The 20,123-nt window shown below is 32.3% G+C and overlaps 5 protein-coding genes and 1 long non-coding RNA gene across 7 annotated transcripts; 5 read left to right on the forward strand and 1 right to left on the reverse strand.

Annotated features, from left to right (window-relative positions):
- The first annotated feature begins 1,887 nt into the window (after positions 1–1,887).
- LOC104714639 (transcription factor bHLH125-like) lies at positions 1,888–3,857 on the forward strand. Its single transcript, XM_087466373.1, has 3 exons — positions 1,888–2,459; positions 2,661–3,062; positions 3,569–3,857. The coding sequence occupies exons 1-3, from the start codon at positions 2,139–2,141 to the stop codon at positions 3,629–3,631; spliced, it is 786 nt and encodes a 261-aa protein (XP_087322499.1). The 5' UTR covers positions 1,888–2,138; the 3' UTR covers positions 3,632–3,857.
- A 2,230-nt stretch (positions 3,858–6,087) lies between these two features.
- LOC104714640 (expansin-A18-like) lies at positions 6,088–7,737 on the forward strand. The gene is made up of 3 exons (XM_010432071.2): positions 6,088–6,301; positions 6,522–6,837; positions 7,127–7,737. Exons 1-3 carry the CDS (start codon positions 6,157–6,159, stop codon positions 7,437–7,439), a joined length of 774 nt encoding a protein of 257 aa, XP_010430373.2. The 5' UTR covers positions 6,088–6,156; the 3' UTR covers positions 7,440–7,737.
- A 352-nt stretch (positions 7,738–8,089) lies between these two features.
- Positions 8,090–9,423, forward strand: LOC104714641 (uncharacterized). Of its 2 annotated transcripts, XM_019230196.2 has the most exons (2): positions 8,109–8,242; positions 8,727–9,423. In XM_019230196.2, exons 1-2 carry the CDS (start codon positions 8,158–8,160, stop codon positions 9,266–9,268), a joined length of 627 nt encoding a protein of 208 aa, XP_019085741.1. In that variant the 5' UTR covers positions 8,109–8,157; the 3' UTR covers positions 9,269–9,423. The 2 variants fall into 2 exon arrangements, with proteins under 2 accessions (XP_010430374.1, XP_019085741.1); XM_010432072.2 differs by having other exon boundaries at positions 8,090–9,423.
- A 1,545-nt stretch (positions 9,424–10,968) lies between these two features.
- On the forward strand, positions 10,969–14,514 carry LOC104714642 (homeobox protein knotted-1-like 7). Its single transcript, XM_010432073.3, has 5 exons — positions 10,969–11,999; positions 12,862–12,982; positions 13,455–13,654; positions 13,741–13,872; positions 14,070–14,514. The coding sequence occupies exons 1-5, from the start codon at positions 11,715–11,717 to the stop codon at positions 14,208–14,210; spliced, it is 879 nt and encodes a 292-aa protein (XP_010430375.1). The 5' UTR covers positions 10,969–11,714; the 3' UTR covers positions 14,211–14,514.
- Positions 14,515–16,125: 1,611 nt separating this feature from the next.
- LOC104714644 (bifunctional dTDP-4-dehydrorhamnose 3,5-epimerase/dTDP-4-dehydrorhamnose reductase) lies at positions 16,126–17,849 on the forward strand. The gene is made up of 2 exons (XM_010432074.3): positions 16,126–16,787; positions 17,163–17,849. The coding sequence occupies exons 1-2, from the start codon at positions 16,332–16,334 to the stop codon at positions 17,616–17,618; spliced, it is 912 nt and encodes a 303-aa protein (XP_010430376.1). The 5' UTR covers positions 16,126–16,331; the 3' UTR covers positions 17,619–17,849.
- Positions 17,850–18,005: 156 nt separating this feature from the next.
- Positions 18,006–18,966, reverse strand: LOC104714645 (uncharacterized). Its single transcript, XR_755880.2, has 2 exons — positions 18,786–18,966; positions 18,006–18,270 (listed from the first exon to the last, which is right to left on the reverse strand). It is a non-coding gene; the product is annotated as an uncharacterized LOC104714645 (long non-coding RNA).
- Positions 18,967–20,123: the final 1,157 nt, after the last annotated feature.

Here is a 20,123-nt window from a genome sequence, read left to right on the forward strand (position 1 = left end):
TTACAAAATATTTACTTCATCACTAACAATTATTGCAAACCATTCAATGGCTGTTTCAGTGTCCACGTTATCATCTGCAATTTACACTCCTTAATTATTGCGTGTCACTAGTACTAATTTAATACGCAAACCTTTCTTAATCTTCTTTTCACTTGCACTAAATAAACCTTTACAAAATACTGTATTGTTTTTTTCTCTTTGTATTGTGTTTTCTAGTCCAAGTTCAACAATTCAACCACACTATCACATTAATTATTTCTACCGACTAAACACATTCGATGGCTTGTTTAACGATAAGTCTGATAACCTCATAATCGCTAATATTTTCTCGGTTTTATATTACTTGAAAATTTCGCAAATATCAAAAAAACCATTATATTTTCTGTTTTACTTTTTATTAATACACTATTTCATTTGATGTACTGTATGTAATTACTAAGCTAAAAATTAAGAATAAAATTAAAAATTTGATTCATAAAATTGCATCGTAAACACATAACAGAAAGTGATATTGAAAAAAAAAATTCTAGAACGACAACTATCAAAATCCAAAAAAAAGTAGTACTTATTTTATTGTAATTAAACACATTTTCATAGAAATCTCTATATGTAGTGAAATTTATTCAGATTCGTAAAATGAGTTAATCAAGTCTAGTTGAGAAAAAAAAACTGTAATTAAGTACTACACCTTAAAGTATACAATAAATACATGTCAATCTTGTGAATCATTCAACCAGCTGTGGGGAAAAAACTGGACAATTAATCCTTGTCATAACTACACAAAATAAATGAATTGAAGAGATGATCATCTAATAATTGACGCAAATCAATTAATATGATCGGCCTTTAATAACTTTAAAAGAAAGATAATCTTAAGTCTTCGTCCAAAAGGACCAAAACAGTAAATTTTGGTCCAAAAATATAAAAATATAAAAAATTTAACAAAAATATATATATAATAAAAATACAGTTTGGTCCAACTATGCTGCATGCACGCACGAGCTGCTTAACTCTAGCTATGTAAAGTCTTTTTCCTGACCAAAAAAAAAATAATTATGTATAGATAACATTTATGTAATTAAATTTTATCTCAGAAAATTTATTCAAGTGATGAAGAGTCAGTCAATAATTAAATCTCTTTAGATGAATTGAACACATGAACTCATCAATGACGAAATTTAAAATATATGTCGACATTTTCTACAAAATACGTGAGCTTAGAATTGAGTATCAAATAACTACTGAATTTATGTATGGCTTTTAGCAGAACTTTACTACAAGCAATTATCTAGTAATATATATAGAATATATATGAATAAATCATCTAAGTTTTGCATAATTTATACGTAAATATCTCTTTATATGAATTAAACAAAATGTTTTTTTTTTTTTGGTTAGAAGGCATAACAAAATGTTTAAACGTAAAAACATCTGGAATTTTCCTAACCTGAGATATGGGTTATTCAATAACTGAATTTAATTCGAGTTGAAAATTTTAGGTGGTACGTACGTGTAATGAAGGTGAGATGTATTAGAGCATCATTAATCGAGAACGACTCAACGTTTCTCAAAAAAACCAAAAAAAATATTTTTTTTATAAATTATTATTATTTATTTATTTCCTTATTGCTGTTTCACTTAACAAGTGACACATGTCACACTTGTTCTGAGAATCGATTCTCAAGTGACTTGGGAAAGAAACGATTCCTTTCTTTTTTTCCTTCTCTCTCTTCCTTTTATTATTTTCTAATAAGAGTATCTGAGAGAGTTACTCCCAGTAATCATGGTCTTACGTTCAAGCACATTTAAAACACATGTTCCCATTCCCATTTGACGTGATTATTAAATGGCCACTAAATGAACAGCACCAAAGTTTAATTTAATAGTAGTACTAGTACTCCTATTATTTATCACCATTAATTTAATCCCAACTACTCGTAACATATGGTGATTTTAATTTCTTCGAGATTGATCACTAAACCTGTCATCACATCTGTGATCTGTCCAATTAAATAGGAAGAACAAACAAATCTTGGAGACAAGTATAAAGAGACTCACAAGAAGTCAGAAAGTCACAACACTACAATTATAATAACAAACCAAACCAAAAAAGTACTAATAGAGTTCATCAAGTTCTAATGGATTTCGTTCCTTCAATGTTTATGCTTGATTCAACCTACGAAGATGGATTACTATTTTCTGATTCTTTCCTTCTTTCTTCGTTTGTATCAAACCAAAACCAAGATGTTTGCGATCCGATGGCAAACAAAATTGGTGGAAGCAAGAAGAAACGAAGTTTGTGTGATACATATGGCGTGAGTGAAGCCAACAAAAATGATGATAATGATGATCGAGAAAGCAAGAAGATGAAGCATAGAGACATTGAAAGGCAAAGAAGACAAGAAGTTTCATCTCTTTTCAAAAGTCTAAGATCTCTTTTGCCATTTCAATATATCCAGGTAACTCATCTACGATATATTTTATTTGATTTTCTTAAGAACTATTCTATATTTATCTGTATATAGTTCTTTAATTACATGTTAATCAAGAAAGAATATTTTTATATGTTCGAACTCGAGTTATTAGTTGTCTTTTGAATTGAAATGGAATATGTGTGTACAAACTTAAGACAAATGACCAGACCCATTCATATATGACAGGGTAAACGCTCGACATCAGATCACATCTTTCAGGCTGTGAAGTACATCAAAGACTTGCAAAACAAGAACAAAGAACTCAACGAAAAGAGAAACCGGATTAAGAAATCCATACCGGGCACAAATACAACTGTTCCATCTACAGAGGAATGCACCAGTAGTTTATCATCGTCAACAACATCAACATTTTCATTAGGCTGCTCATGTGTAGGAGACAAACACTTTACAGTTATAGTCACACCTTGTTTGGTTGGTGTTGAGATCATCATAAGTTGTTGCCTCGGACGAAGCAAGTCTTGTCTCTCGAGTGTTCTTCAAATATTGGCTCAAGAACAAAGGCTCGGTATAGTTAGTTGCCTTTCAACTAGACTGCAACAGAGATTCATGCACACCATTGTTTCTCAGGTAAAATCCATTACTACATTTAGAGAAAAAAGTATTTATGCTATAATGTTAACAGTTACGTTGGTTTATACTATCATAGTTTAATAATGTCTATATTTAAAACCACATTTCTAAAAAAAATGATGAACATACTTTTAGGAAATTAGTATTCGATCGATCATTAACATTATTATTATTAACTTAAATGCAACAATAAATAAAATATTATTCACTTTTATACAACAATTAGTAGTGTTTGACCATTTCCTGGCTTGATTTTCTAACAAACAAATTGCTATGTTATTTTTCCTTAATATGCAACAAAAAAAACAAACAAGTTCCTATAATATACTTATCTCTTATAATTTTTTTTCCATAGTTCACATATTTATATTCTTATAAACTACACAACGAATTTGGAGTTGGCCGTAGTGAATAAAAATCACTACTCTATGAGCCTATATATGACTCTAAGTTCTCATTTTTCCATTTTGCGTATAATCAATACTATGGATTCAAATTTTCAGGTGGAGGATAGCAAACAGATCAATACTTTGGAGCTCAGAGATAAAATAGTGAATATGATGTAGCATACACAAGATGATAAAAAGTTACGTTTCAGAAAGACAAAAAGAAAAAAACTTAATATGAAAAATAACATTTTCGTGATTTGAAATTTGGAGTTTTTAATGTATACTTTATATTGTTTGAGTTTTTTTTTTTTTTTGAAAGAAAATATTGTTTGAGTTTGTTAAGTGTTTCCGCTTACTGTGAGTGCTTAGAGTTAATATTACTTAATGCTTGTTTTTCTTGGCATTCACTGTTTTTCTTGGCATCCCAAAAGATTATTCCAAACAGATAATTCAAACAGAATAATCTTTTGCTCAAACGTCAATATATTTTTCTGTTTGAGTTATAATTAAATATCTAACTTATTGTTAAATTTATTTTAGAATTCTTTTTAAGAGTATTCTTTGAAATATTCTTAAGTGTATTTATATAGCCCCAAATTGAGCAATTAATCTATAATATTTTTTTTGTTACCAAACTATATTTAATCTATAACTTATTTTGTGTGAGTGAAAATACTAAATTGGCACACACACAAAAAGTGACACTAGCATTAACAAAATAAATTATTAGACCAGAAGAGAAGGAGATAGAAGCTAATACGAAAATAGTTCCGATTAGAGATTTACCTAACATGTCATTTAAAATAGATTTTTTATATAAGTAATTGTAATCTGGACTTTTTACCGTCTCAAAATAAATATCATTATTAAATATCTTATTTTACTAAAAAATTTAATGGAATGAAAGCATAGTACCTCTTTAACTGACCAAATAGAAGTGTGATTTAGTAAATTTGGAATAATCTTTTGCTCAAAAAAAAAGAGTAAAATTTGGAATAATCTTCATTCTTCCATACTAACATGTCTGCTACTAAAAATTAATTAAATCGGACGGTTTTATTTCTTAGTTCTTCGGATGTGTTCTTATCATAAATTTTAAAACTCAAATCTAGAAAATCATTTTGAAGGGGACGGGGAGTGGTGTGTGGAATACCAATACAAAGATAAGTAATTGTATCATTGACAAAATGAAGTCTCGAATTTTAGAATTTGACACAAATAAAACTTGGGATCTTACCAAACGTGTAACAAAATCTTATGTCCCAAATGGACGAAAGCTCTAGTAAGCTACTATACTAATGTCGTGGTTACTATAAACCCCAAGGCTAACACATGCAGGTTGAAAGTGTGTACAGAGTCTAAAGTGTAATAACATTTGTAAGTCTTGTAGAAATCATTTTTCGTTTCTTACATATGCCATAGTTATTGTCGAAAAAATTAGCGAAATTTGTTGGAAAACAAAAAAAAAATAGTTAAAAATATAAAAATGTTAATTTAGTTAGCATGTTGATATTTTCGTTCACTTTTAGTTAATATATCAAAAATATATTTTTTATAGATCTACAATAGATTATATCAGAAATAAAAATCATGCAATAGATTTTAAGTTTTATGAGAATGTCGACAGAAGTATGTATTAGTTCGAGATTTGGTTGTGGAGAATAGATAGACTAGTTAGTAATTGTCTTTTGTCCGAACATGATACGTGGTGTCAAAACATAGTATATTCTCTTTCGTAGTTTGTATTTTGAAGTTTTAACAATATATATCTATACCAATAACAATCTCCTTAACAATATATATCTCGGTTACGATAGGGGAGGTAGTCTCCGATCCGGCGAAGCTAAACCACCGTCGAAGGCCCGCTTATCTATTCCCTGCTGCCTCTCTCTCTCACGACTGAGCGTGAAAACCTCCTCGACAAAAGGCAGATCGGATCTCTTCCTCCTTCCCAAAACGGCTCTACGGTGGCAGGACGGTAAACGGATCTTGGATCACCGTCTCTGTTCGGCTACCGTCGTCCAGGCTCACCGGAGGTCCTGTTCCGGCTGAGTATCCGCAAGTATGGGCGGCGGCTGCAAACGAGTTTTTCGTTCTGCAGATTAGGGTTTCATGGTTCCCGGTTAAGTTCGGTTTGTGAACCCGACCGGTTTTGTTTTCATCGGTTTAGCTTTAGTTAACTGTAAATGAGTTGGACCCTAGGAATTTATGTATATGGGCTTACTCCGGAAATAGCCCATTGGGCATTATACTTTATTAATTGAATACCTTTTAACAAAAAAAAATAACAATCTCCTTAATGCCACACACAAAAAAAAAAAAAAAAACAATTTCATTAATCTTCCAGATATCATAAATAAAATGATATGGTATCCACCTAACCCCTTTGTTATAGCTTTGACTAATAACAAAAAAAAAATGAACACATTAGAAAGTAAAACAAATTAAAATAATTAGAATGTAAAGGGAGGCGCAGACCAAAACAAACATGAACGCACGTCCACTGCTTACTTGTTCATAGTCTTCTTTCTTAGTGTCTCTCACGTTGAGACCAATTGTTTTTTTTTCCTTTCAATTTAGTAGGAAAAAAAAAAATTAAAGCCAATGTTTCGTTATATATATGAGATCTTATGCAATAGTAAGACTTGGCTTTTCAGAGACAAAACAATATAGTAGGAGCCCTCAATAAAACAGAGTAAGAAATGGATCAAAATTTGTATGGCAAGTGCTTGGTTATTATATCGATGATGGCCATGATCGGAACATCAATGGCCGCATATGCCGGGACCCCATGGCGTACGGCCTCAGCAACTTTTTACGGTGACGAGACCGCCAGCGCAACTATGGGTAAAGTTCATATACTTCTACAATCTATTGTATATATAGAACACAATATATGACTCGACTATGGACTCCATTGCATGTTATTTTTCGTCGTAACATAAAAATACAAACGAGAAGAAACACTAATGGCTTGCTTATATATAATACATGAATCTTTTGAAGAACATATTAATTAAAATGCATTGAAATTTTTTTTAACATGACCATGATATACATCGATCAGGTGGGGCTTGTGGATATGGTAACCTATGGAACAGTGGCTACGGCGTAGCCACGACTGCGTTGAGCACAGCACTGTTCAACGACGGTTACGCATGCGGTCAATGTTTCCAGGTAAGGTGTGTGTCGTCGCCTAACTGCTACTACGGTTCACCCGCCACCGTGGTGACAGCGACCAACATATGTCCACCAAATTATGGCCAAGCCTCCAACAATGGTGGATGGTGTAATCCACCACGAGTCCATTTTGATTTGGCTAAACCAGCTTTCATGAAGATCGCCAGTTGGAAGGCTGGAATCGTCCCCGTCTCATACCGCAGGTATAACATCCACTAGACCAATATAGATATACGTATACTAAAATATAGTGTGTGTATTATTACAATTTCCACTTTTTTTGAAAGAGATGTGTGTGTACAAGGCCTAACGTTGTATAGATAAAATAGACAGAAAACCTATAAGCAATGGTTTATCTAATCATTAAATTCAATATATCTATATTCAAATATTTGTAAATTAATGAGATTTTGTTCGAATGCACCATTAATTTGCACATGCTAGCTAGCTAGAATATGATATATATATTGATGATTCTACATATATATACAGAGTGGCATGTAGGAGGAGCGGAGGAATAAGGTTCAAATTTGAAGGAAATGGGTATTGGCTACTTGTGTACGTGATGAACGTAGGTGGTGCAGGTGACATCAAGACCATGGCCGTTAAAGGTAGCCGCACAGGCTGGATCAACATGAGCCATAATTGGGGAGCTTCGTACCAAGCTTTCTCTTCTCTATATGGTCAGTCTCTCTCGTTCCGTCTTACCTCTTACACCACTCGTCAGACCATTTACGCTTGGAATGCTGCTCCGGCTAGCTGGAGTGCCGGTAAGACCTACCAGAGCAAGGCTAATTTCTACTGATTTAGGTCATATTCAATACCGAAAAACCGGTTATTTGAATTAACGGTTTTGCTACTTGTTCTTGAGGCAGATCAATCGAGAGATTGATATTTTTATAATTAATAACTCCCTTTGATTATATGGTAGTCGTTAATTCTTGTATATTCATCATTGGTTGAGGAATAATTGTTGATTTTTGTGTGTGTTTAATTTTGCTTGTTTTCTTCATCTTTATTTTAGCATCAAAATTATTGATGGGAATTCCATCATGGGATCATTTGTAATTTTTTTTCTTCTGATAAGAAAATGACTTTGCTAATTCAAGTTCAAGAGTTACAGAAAACATTAAAACGTCACCATTTTTAAAATAGAAAAATATTTCTAAAGCTTTATTGTATATATAGATGATGTGTTACTTTTATTTTGCATTTCCTCTAATATAAACAATGAAATACTCTCTATCGCACCCTAATGATTTTTTCACCAATGTGTATATATATAGACGTACACTTTACTCAAAACAATCTCACGCCGACTTTAGTTTCATACCCCAAAGACATTTTTATAGCATAAAAATATGCATATATAGTATTTTTCTTTGTTGAAGATGAAATATATATATATATATATATATATATATATATGTATCTATACTTAAAGATATTAATTAAACAAAAGCAAACCTGTCCCTTCAATCCAAAGCCTTCACCGAGCTCTCCAAAAAAGAAACTTATTTCTCATGATCGACTCTTCCTCTACACTTCTTCTTCTCATCTTCTCACCACAACACTCAAACGTGAATAACTCCACCAATATCGAAAATGGCAATAAGAACACTCTATTTTCCATCTCTTCAACTAATAATAATCGTATTATTCCTATTCCTTCCCTCTCATCTCGAGTGTTCGACTTCTACTACTATTCAAGAAGCTCTCAACGAATCCTCAAGGCTTCTCGATCTCATCCTAAGAGACTACACTCTCAACTTCTTCAAGAACCAACATTACTCGATCAAGACCGGCGTTAACCAACGTGTTCATCTCCCATCTAACTACTCCGACATAAAACTTGACGCAGTTAGGTTCCGATGTGGGAGTCTCCGGCGATACGGAGCTCAAATTGAAGAGTTCCATATTGGCGTTGGATCAATTCTTGAGCCGTGCGGTGAACGGCTTTTGGTTGTGAGACAAAGCTTGGGATCAAACTGGTCCGAAATATATTACAAAAACTATGATCTCTCCGGTTATAGACTGGTGTCTCCGGTTCTAGGGCTCTTAGCTTATAACGCTTTAAACGACGTTATTTTAGGAAATAATGTGAGCAGCTCGTATCAGATAAGTCTCCTCCTAGCCGATGCTAAAGAACCGTCCACGGTTGATTTCAGGAACGTATCTGGACCGTCGACGGTAGAGAGAACGTTTTTGGACAAGCCAATGTGCGCTACTTTCGAGCTCGACGGTAAAGTGACGTTTGCTGGAGAAGTGAAGCCGTTTGTGTGCGCCGTCAAAACCAACGGACATTTTGGTTTAGTGGTGAAAGATGATCCAAAATCGAACGGTGGGGGAGAGAAAGAGATGAAGAAAGAGAAGATTGGACGGTGGAGAAAGGTTGTTGGTGGGCTTGTTGGGTCTGTGACGGTGGGGGTGGTGCTTTTAGGGATGGTGGTGGCAGCGGCGGTGGTGACGGCGAAGAAGAGGAGGAGAAGGGCAAAAAGGGAAGAAATGGAGAGAAAAGCTTATGAAGAAGAAGCTCTTAGAGTAGTGTCGATGGTGGGGCATTCTAGGGCTTTTGTTGCTTCTGCTACAAGGACTTCCCCGGGTTACATGGAACATGAATGTGTTCCTAATTAATTAATTATATTTACGTTTGTTTCCTTTTTTTTGAGGATTTTTTTACTTATTAGTATTCTTTTTTCTTTTGTAAAAAAGATTAGAATTTATTTTAAATATATGTTGTTGGGAGTTTTGAGACATACATAATAACATAAATATTGCGTTGTGGACAAGCCAGTAACTCACATACGGTGATGAATTAGAAGTTAGAACTAAGTCACTGATAAACAACATTGTATTACCTATACGTATGTTAATTTGAGGCCTAAAGAATTATAATTCTTGATGAACATATGTCCTCTAATCTAATGGTCGTTTTCTATTCTTCTTTCTTTTTGGAAGAGTCACCATGGAAACGTTAATATTACACACGTAAAAAAAAAATTACGAACACATTTGCACAAGTGTTTGGGCTGTGAGACACTGATACCTGTGTGCCCCTATGAGAAATGTTTTGTATGTCCAAACACAAAACATTATTTGGCCCATTCGTAAGAACCAACTGAGTATGGGATCGTGACACTAATATTATCTCATTTTTCTTTGATTTGTGGTCGCATTATTATAAGTTGAGAAGTAGTTTTCATAGGAAAAGGGACCACAAACTGTTTAAGATGTGAGATGTCTTAAATCTTAGGCTTAAGAGAACGACAATTTTGTCCCTCTTTTATTTGTTTCGACCAACTCTGTCTCTGTCCCTCTTTTCTTTTATTTCTTTCATTTTTCTATACAAGCGAATATTTTGATTTCATTGCGTAAAAGAGAAGGGAATTTGTAAACAAACTACACAACAAAGGAGATAAATGAAAATTAAACTTTTTCCATATTGGTGAAGGCGTGTATCTTTCTGTTTTTTTTTTTTTTTTTGCATAGGAATCTGCAAAATCTTTTTATTCCACTTTCCCAAGTGAGTGATGGACCAAAAAGAAATGAAAATAAAAGTGACCAAGAGAAAAAAATTGCGTTTTCTTTGGTAGGTCCGAAAGTAAAGATAAAAGTAAAACAGCCTTTAATATTTTCCCACTGATTCTGAAATTAATTACATGAATGTTCATCATCAACATCATATATAACAGGTGCCATTTCAATTTGATCTGAAATTGTAGACTAGTAGTATTTCAAAATTTTATAATTGCACAATGGAAAGTGAGCAATAGTCCAATTTTTTAATAGTCAATATTTCTTTTTTAATAGTCAATATTTCACCGACCAAGCAAAACGCATATACACTATTGTATGTTTAGTTTTCCGATTTTTCTTTATCTCAAATCACACTCGATTATAACGAAGAAGTATTCAGAAAACTTTGACACAAAAAAACGCAAAGACAAAAAAAACTGCTACTATGTTTGGTACTTTGGTTCCACAATATGCTGATATACCTTGACGTAAAGTTATGAAAAATTGCACGTTAATAACGTGCTTTACAAAAATTCATAAATACTTGTATATGTATATATGGATATCAAATGTAAAATGAAAAGCACTTTATTTTTTCTTGCCGTGACAACGATTTAAGACCTAATAAGTGATTCAACAACTTGAACTTAAAAATTAGTTGAAAATATTGAAAAAGAATGAGGAAAAGAAAAAATATCTTCCCACCTTTAACGACAGGACCGGTAGACACACCTAATCCTCTAACACCCACTTAACAAATAGTAACACCTAATTAATAATACTATTTAATAGCATAACAAATATCATTGTCTATATTCATTTAAAATATGAAATAATCAATCATGTGATACAGCTTTGATGCAACATTTCTTAGTCACATAACCTTAAAACAGTAAAACTCAGATAGTCTAGTTCTGGATTAAGCTAATGCAATCGCAGTATTAATATATATATATAGAAAAATATTTTACAAATTTTTTTTCAGATAACTTGGTTATCTTAAACTAAATCAAATTAAGACTAGTTGTAAAGATAACAGTCTCCATATAGAACAATCTACTACATACGTATGTGCGTTTGTTTTATTTAGTTAGTGTTATTTCAGAATGATTTAGAAACGTAAATCGAAGTATGTTTCTGATAACTAGCGTTTGTCATAACTTTATGTACATATATATTTAGTTTTATTATTAATTTATATACACTAATATTTTAGTGTCACTTAAAGTTTACTATACATTAGAAAATGATACCAAATTATAAATCTTTTGAAAATGGTTATGGCCGAACCAGTCCGGTGTCTATTTTTTATAATATACAGTATGTACTATGTATATATAAATAAGACAAAAAAAAAGTATATATTTTTAGAAGAAAAATAAAAGGAGTGACAAAATAGATAAAGGGGAAAGAAATCAAAAAAGCTTTATAGTTTATATACGTTGGTTTTGTCTGATCATTCTCTCTCTCTATTTCTCTAATCATAGGAACCAAATCGGCTTCAAGATAATTAGGGTTTTCAGACAAAGAAACATATCTCTCACCCTATTCTTGAGTCAAGAATATGCAAGAAGCGGCACTAGGTATGATCGGAGCCACCGTAGGTGGAGATGGAGACGCCGCGGCCATGGCGGAGCAGAATAGACAGATGAAAGGTGAGATAGCTACACATCCGATGTATGAACAATTATTAGCAGCACACGTTGCGTGTCTAAGAGTAGCTACTCCGATCGATCAGCTTCCGATCATTGAAGCTCAGCTTTCTCAATCTCATCATCTTCTCCGTTCTTATGCTTCCACCGCCGTTGGATACTCCCATCATGATCGTCACGAGCTCGACAATTTCTTGGTACGTTTGAATATAAAATAATTAAACTTGTTTTCTATGAAGTTAATCTTGTTTGATTAATTAAATTTACTATATTATGTTTCTTTTGAAATAATTTTTTGTGGACTAACTATGAAGGAAGTCATGTTCACTGCACAATCTCGTTAAGTTTCAAACAAATTATACTTTTCAATGATTTTTTTCGGATTTTTAAAAATAACAAGTTCGTAGTGAATTTAAACGTCCAAGATGTAAAACATTATCATTTTTTTAATGGATTAACTATGAATGAAATTAGTTATATTTAAGTAATATTTTTTTCTTCCACTAATTTAGTGGTTTTTTTGTGTGAATTTTATCATACGTGTAAGAAGTAATTGTGGTAAACTTTCATGGGAATCTATGTTTTCATACAATTTTAATATGTAAATTACATCGACAATTTTTATAAAAATATATCTTTGTGTAAATATAGTTAGGTGCTAAATTCACATAGAGTGAGTCAATGTTAAATGTCATTTTGTAATTAAACTGAAATTATATTTAAACTTAGGTTAATCATGTTGGGTTGACGTCGGCGATTGATTTCTTACTACACCAAACTAAAATTTGCATTATAGTCGAATTGACATTGCAACCATAATTTTGGAATTAGCTTGCGAATTTTCCCTAAAAAGATTCGACATCATTTATATTTATTGAAATTAGGTAGAAAATAGGACTATATAATGATCGAACTAACCGCTCAAAATCACACCACACCAGAAGCACATATTTTTATGTGGTGTATAAATGTTAATTAAATTTTGAATGAATTGAATAATTATTTAAATGTGAGGGTATAAATTATAGTAATAATAATAATAAATTAATTTGGAAACAGGCACAATATGTAATGGTGTTGTGTAGCTTCAAAGAACAGCTGCAACAGCACGTGAGGGTTCATGCCGTCGAAGCTGTTATGGCTTGCCGTGAAATTGAGAACAACCTTCACACTCTGACAGGTTCTTTTTTGCTTTTTAATTTTATTTTTTTTAAAACATATCTTCGTGATAATAATATATTAATATGTTACTATAAAGAATAAACACCTCATAGATTTAGAATGTACTCTACTCGGAATTAGAAAGTACTACAAGATATAATTAGAATTCTTTTTAAAAAATTACGTTAGAATTAAGAGATTTTTAAAACAGATAATAAATTCTTGTTGATCATACCAGATAGATATATATGAACAACTAGTAAATACATTAAATGTAATGTGTTGGGAGATGATGATGGAGAATATATTATATGCTTACACAATTAAAAAATAAGATATGGAACTCCACGTAAAACGTAGGATTAATAATTTTAATATACATGCGGATTTGTAATCTAAAGGGCCTTTTGGGCTTGGGATTTATCCGCGTAGATCTTGTAGTTTTGGAGTAACAACGTTATGTGAAACTTTGTCTATTCCCCCTCCCGTAGGAGCAACGTTAGGAGAAGGGTCTGGTGCGACGATGTCAGAGGACGAGGACGATCTTCAGATGGACTTCTCGTCGGATAACTCAGGAGTTGATTTTAGCGGTGGCCACGATATGACGGGATTTGGTCCGTTGCTACCGACTGAATCGGAAAGGTCTCTTATGGAAAGAGTGAGACAAGAACTTAAACTCGAACTCAAACAGGTAAACTGAAAAAGGTCAAAAAATGTACGTTCATGTTACTATATTTTTTTTTTTTGTAATGAAATTTGTTTTATTTTTCTGATAAGGGTTTTAAATCGAGAATCGAAGATGTAAGAGAAGAGATAATGAGAAAAAGAAGGGCTGGGAAATTGCCAGGAGACACAACCACTGTCTTGAAAAACTGGTGGCAACAACATTGCAAGTGGCCTTACCCTACTGTGAGTACCTTCCTTTTATAATTTTACGAAGCATCAAACATATTTGGGTCTACACTCAAATCCATGCATTTTTTTTGGTTTTGTTTTCCTTCTTAAAATGCTTAAATGCATCAAACATAAATCATAAACCAGTATATCAAGATTGAGAATTGCAATTAATCATGTAATGAACAACCACAAAACTGTAATGTGAACAGGAAGATGACAAGGCAAAATTGGTGGAGGAGACAGGACTGCAGTTGAAGCAAATCAACAATTGGTTCATTAACCAACGCAAGAGGAATTGGCACAACAACTCTCACTCACTCACTTCCTTGAAGTCCAAGCGCAAACACTAATTTCTTCTTTACTAATTACCTCTACATTTTCATACTAATTGCATTGCTTAATCATGCATGAGTATATACATACGTAATTCATGTTACTGATGATAATATCGAGGTGTGATCATTATAATATCTTGTACTCACTTTAGCTTTATCAAATTCCCCAACAACCATACGATTTGTGTTTTGAGTGATTGATTAGTACTACTATATTGTAAATTTGTAATCACAAATATGTCATATCCATATATTTGGGACCCATCATATGTGAACGAAGTCGTCCATAAAAATTGTTACGTATGATTTTTAGTTTAAATTATTGGTATTCAAAGTCTCAAAAACTTAACAACGGATACTTTATACTTTATAGTTCTTTATTTGATATTATCATGTGATTTGTGTGACGATGACTTAATATTTTCATGAAAACCCTTTAAACAAAATGCTTTTTTTTTGTCGGCAAAACCAAATGGTTTTACAAACATAATTGTACCGATCGAGAAATATATATATGTATATTAAGGAATGGTATAAGGTGAACAAAAGAAAATAAAAAGCTCTCGAGATTGAGAAATGGATCTTAGAAAAGTGACTACATGCCCCCATCATTTGTCCACTACGATTCAGACAGAAGATCCGATCTGTTCATAATATATAGTAATACATAACTTCCTGGCAAACCCCAAATAATGCATTATTAGTCTTTCACTATAAAATTATAGTATACTAATCAATGGTTGACAAATAAAGTTCTACCGACTAGTTAGTTAATCGAATGAATTTAGGTGTTATATATTTTCAGTAACGTGTAATGATATTTAAGGACTCGGGTTTTGTAAGAGTTTTATTATGTGGTTGACATATCAATGTTGTATATATAGATTTAGATCTTTGGTTAAACACTTAAACCTCATTAGAATGTCAATTCAGTTACAATAATATAGAAACTTCTCAATTATATATTCATGACCACCACCGTATTTGGTACTATTTTTTTTCTAATTGGAATGTATCAAAATTTATTCAAATAATGCTATATATCAAAGGTTGTCAACTCGTTGACGATTCTATATATTGCTAAGTTGGCCTTTTAATTTGTTCTTTCATACTATATAGTAATATAGTATATTTTAAAATTTTAATAAAACTTAATTTAAATTAGATTCTTTTTAGTTTAAATTGTAATGGATTAAATAAATAAAATGTGCACCTCCAATGTAGTGGTAGTCGAATCTATTTTGTGTTAATTAACAATTTCTCAATCCACCACCTTCACAGATCTCTGTCTAAAATTCGGACAACAATTAACTATTTTTTAAAACACAAACCACTACAAACAATAATTTTAAGGTAAAATATTAATCCACTACCTCAAGATTCGGAAAAATACGTCTACGCCCCCACATTTTTACAAAGGCAATCGTAATAAGTAATAAACACAGTAATCAATTAAGGTCTGGAATTTAGAAAACCCAAAATTAAAAAAATAGTAATATTTGTACAAATTTCATTTTTGCCTGAAATTCATGTTTTTCTTTTTACTTTTTTTTTTTTTTTTTTAATAATATGATCTATTATGACTATGAGAACTATGGAAATTAATGTTAAAAAAATTTATAAAAATAGATGGGATACGCAGTAGTACAATAAAACTTACAAATTTGCCAAATAAAATGGAATTTAAAATTAGAACTAAGGTATTATTCCAGAATATTTAAAAATAAAATTTGGGTGTTGTTATGGTATTATTTAATAAGAAAATATTGTACTAATAATTATAAAAGGTGGTATAACAAATAAGTCAAATATAGTGAAATTTTAAAAATGAAAAAATTATTTATGGATATTCAGATTTATGCTAATTAATCTAAAATTAACAATTTCACTAAAAATGCTTTTAATCACTCAAATGGGTCATAAACTCAAATAAGAAAACTTGGGTGGTTAAAAAGCAAAAAACTAAAAAGTTCATTGTCTCCCCGAAAAATTGGGATAAAACGAAGCAACAAACAAACACCCATCACCCAAAACACAAAAAACGTCTCTCTATTTCTCTCTTCTCCTCCTTCAGATCAGATCCATCACACATCTCATTCAACTTATTTTCCGATCACCGACAAAAACCAAAAAAAAATGGTTGTAGCAGACGCAAACGGATCATCGTCAACCTCCTCATTCAACTTCCTAATCTACGGTCGAACCGGATGGATCGGTGGTTTACTCGGCAAGCTCTGTGAATCTCAAGGGATCTCATACACTTACGGCTCAGGTCGTCTCCAAGATCGTCAATCGATCGTCGCCGATATCGAATCAGTGAAACCTAGCCACGTCTTCAACGCCGCTGGAGTCACCGGTCGTCCTAATGTCGACTGGTGCGAATCTCACAAAGTCGAGACCATCCGTACTAATGTCGCCGGAACCCTAACCCTCGCCGATATCTGCAGAGACAAGGGACTCGTCCTTATCAATTACGCTACCGGTTGTATATTTGAGTATGATTCGGGTCATACTCTCGGGTCCGGTATCGGATTCAAGGAAGAGGATACTCCTAACTTCACCGGATCCTTCTACTCTAAAACCAAAGCTATGGTGAGAGAAGCTTTATTTATTTACATTTTCAATCCTTTTATTTATTAATTACTTCAGATTCGATCCCAAACTCTGAGATTTGTTAGATTAGATTTGTGAGAGGTAGGTTCATTGACTTGGAATTTTCAAGATTTTGTGCTAATTTAGATCTGATTTGCTGCTTAGGTTTGAAATGTTAGTGTTAAATTCGGGTTTTATTGTGGGCTTCCAACTCAAAACTAATTGGCAATTACTGGATTGGTCTTAATCATTTATATATTATTTAAGTCCCGTCACATCTTCCAATGTGCAATGTTGCAGATGAACTCTTGAGTTTTTATTATTATCATAGCTTGTTTTGATGTTGGTGTGGTAAAACAATATATATATATATAGGTGGAGGAGCTGCTCAAGAACTATGAGAATGTATGCACGCTAAGAGTGAGAATGCCCATCTCTTCGGATCTAACGAACCCGAGAAACTTCATCACGAAGATTGCTAGGTATGAGAAAGTTGTGGACATACCTAACTCGATGACAATCCTCGACGAGCTCCTCCCGATATCGATCGAGATGGCTAAGAGGAACTTGACAGGGATCTACAATTTCACTAACCCGGGTGTCGTGAGTCACAACGAGATCTTGGAGATGTACAGAGACTACATTGACCCGAATTTTACTTGGAAGAACTTCACATTGGAGGAACAAGCTAAAGTGATTGTGGCTCCAAGGAGTAACAACGAGCTTGATGCTACTAAGTTGAAGACTGAGTTCCCTGAGTTGATGTCTATCAAAGAGTCTCTGATCAAGTACGTGTTTGAGCCTAACAAGAAGACTGAAGTTAAAGCTTGATATGCTATTAAAAAAGGCTTTTTGTAAGGTAAAACAGTTCTAAACCCCCATCAAATCGAAATCGAAAAAAAATGTTTGGGTTTTTAAAAGAAGTATCCTTTTTGGGTTTAGAGGCTGAAAAAAATTGTTGTGTTTTTTGTATTTTTATTTTTGTTTTCTTCTTCTCAATGTTGTTGTATTGTTAAAAATAAACCTTTTTGATTACAAATAAAAATGTACTATTTTGCGTTATTTATTTCCTCTGTTTTTAATCTTTGTTGATTAATCACTAATTATAGTATTATACATCAATTATCATCTGCCTTCTTTGTCTATATAGATAACCCACTTGTGATTTTCATAAGTAAAAGTGGTTATTTAGTAAATAAATATATATATGCTAGTTGCTAAAAGCAAAACCCACATCTCCCAAAACATCACATTCTCCAATTTTTGAAGTTCTTGCACCATCACCATATTTACGACGTCAAAGTCAAAGCGATATACATATGCTGAAACAAGATAGCTTGTATGCATTACAATTGAGAAATGAATCGATTTAAGCAAATAGAACATTTCTAGGAATTGCAGCATTGGCTAAAAGACCAGCTGCAACATTCATCGTTTTTGGTATCCACCTGAATGTCGCTTCCTCAAACCTCAGCAGTTTCATCTGCGTAATTCGCGTATCCAGTTAAAACCCTCAAAATTGAAGACCGTTACTATATTAATGAGATCCACCAAATTTTTGGAATTTATCATTCCTAATTAAGGTCTTTCGCACCATACACTCTGCATTGCTATGATAAGATATACTATATACCATCATGTCAGTTTCTTATGACTTGAAGGCATTAAATGGTAACATACGTAATCTATATAAGAAAATCTTATACGAAATATATATATGTATAAGTCTCAGTTTTTAAAATATATGACAAGCAGAAACGAATACAATGATCGATTAATGATAATTTTTTTATAGGAAGATTAAAAATGTTTAGTCGACCATTAGCTAAATCCAATTTTTGTCATAGATTTTTTAAATGGTCTCTATTTATAGTTAGGCGATTTTTTTTTTCTCGAACATAACATTGTGTACTCTAGATCTATTAAATTAATCATTTTAAAAGAAATTACAAATCATGTGTTTAAAAAAAAAAGAGAGAGAGAGAGAGATTACATTACCTTTGGTTACTGACTTACTGCTCTCGTTCACGTGCTTAAATCTTAATTAAGCTGAACAAGTTTCAGGGCAACTCTCCTTTGGCAGATCATATACAAATCGATCATGGGAAAATTTCGATGCATATATATGTGATGGAAGGGACCTGCCAATGGAGAAACGCCCTAAAACTAGTGAGCTTACATGTTTCTCTTCGTCTCTATATGATCCATGAAGTCGCGTGTGTGTTATATATATGTGTTTGAGCACATATACATATTAAAAATATAGATAAGGAATTTTCGACAAGGAATATTAGATTTTTCCATGATGTCTCTTTATAAGCTGGAAATCTATTTTTGCAGCTTTTTTTTTTCTCTTACATGAGGTGAGAATATTAAAAACAATAAAGAGATATGAATGGTGAGAAAATTAGTAAATTACTGCAAATTAATTATTTAAAAGGTGCAATGAATCCAGTTTCATTGGTTTCACATTTTTGTTATACGGTCTAGTTTGATACAATTTGGTTTCATTTTATATTCTGTTTTCGACAAAATTTATTTTAGTATATATATAAACAGTTGAAATCTATGCTTTTTGGTTTGGTTTGGTTCGGTTTAATTTTGGTTACGGTTTGTGTATGTACTGTATATTAGAAAGAAAAAAATTAAATAGGTTTATAATTTTTCGGTTTGATCTAACACACTGTACGTTAGAAATAGTTAAGATTAAGTTCCAAAGTGTTACAGAAATTAATTATTTCGTTCTCTCTATTCAATTATTATACAGTATATATATGGAATATGGTATTAGATGTTGTGCCAAATAGACCAATAGCATATGCCGTTGGATATTCTCTGGTTGTGCCATGCATGGTTAACTTTAAAATGAACAAGAATAGCTTTTCAGTCCAAAATAAAACTATTTTTAGAATTGAAAAACAAATGAATTCGAATATTAATCTTGCTACTCTATAGACTCTAAATTCAGAGAAATAAAGTAGATGGGGAATATATATCTGTTTTCCCACGTTATGAGAACGTTGTTTTCCCTTTTATATAATTGCATTTTTTTTTCTTATGTATATTTCGATTGATCAGTCACTTTATGGAAAGTTTCATTGAATCGAGATTGAAAATTTGTTAAACCAAAAGACAAGATTGACGTGAGTATTATAAAAGAACACAGAACACTAAAATAGGGGTTGAAGAAAATGATGAACGCAAAGATTTACGAGTACTTTATTGTGTGTCTCGACTAGCTAAGAGTAATTTAGCAGTTCACTATGTTTAGAATCATTATACGTTTTACCACTGCACCATGAAGCCAATGATAAGAGATATTCCAAATTATTTTAT

This window comes from Camelina sativa, chromosome 9, assembly GCF_030686135.1.
Source record: "Camelina sativa cultivar CO46 ecotype springtype chromosome 9, ASM3068613v1".
Taxonomy (NCBI): domain Eukaryota; kingdom Viridiplantae; phylum Streptophyta; class Magnoliopsida; order Brassicales; family Brassicaceae; genus Camelina; species Camelina sativa.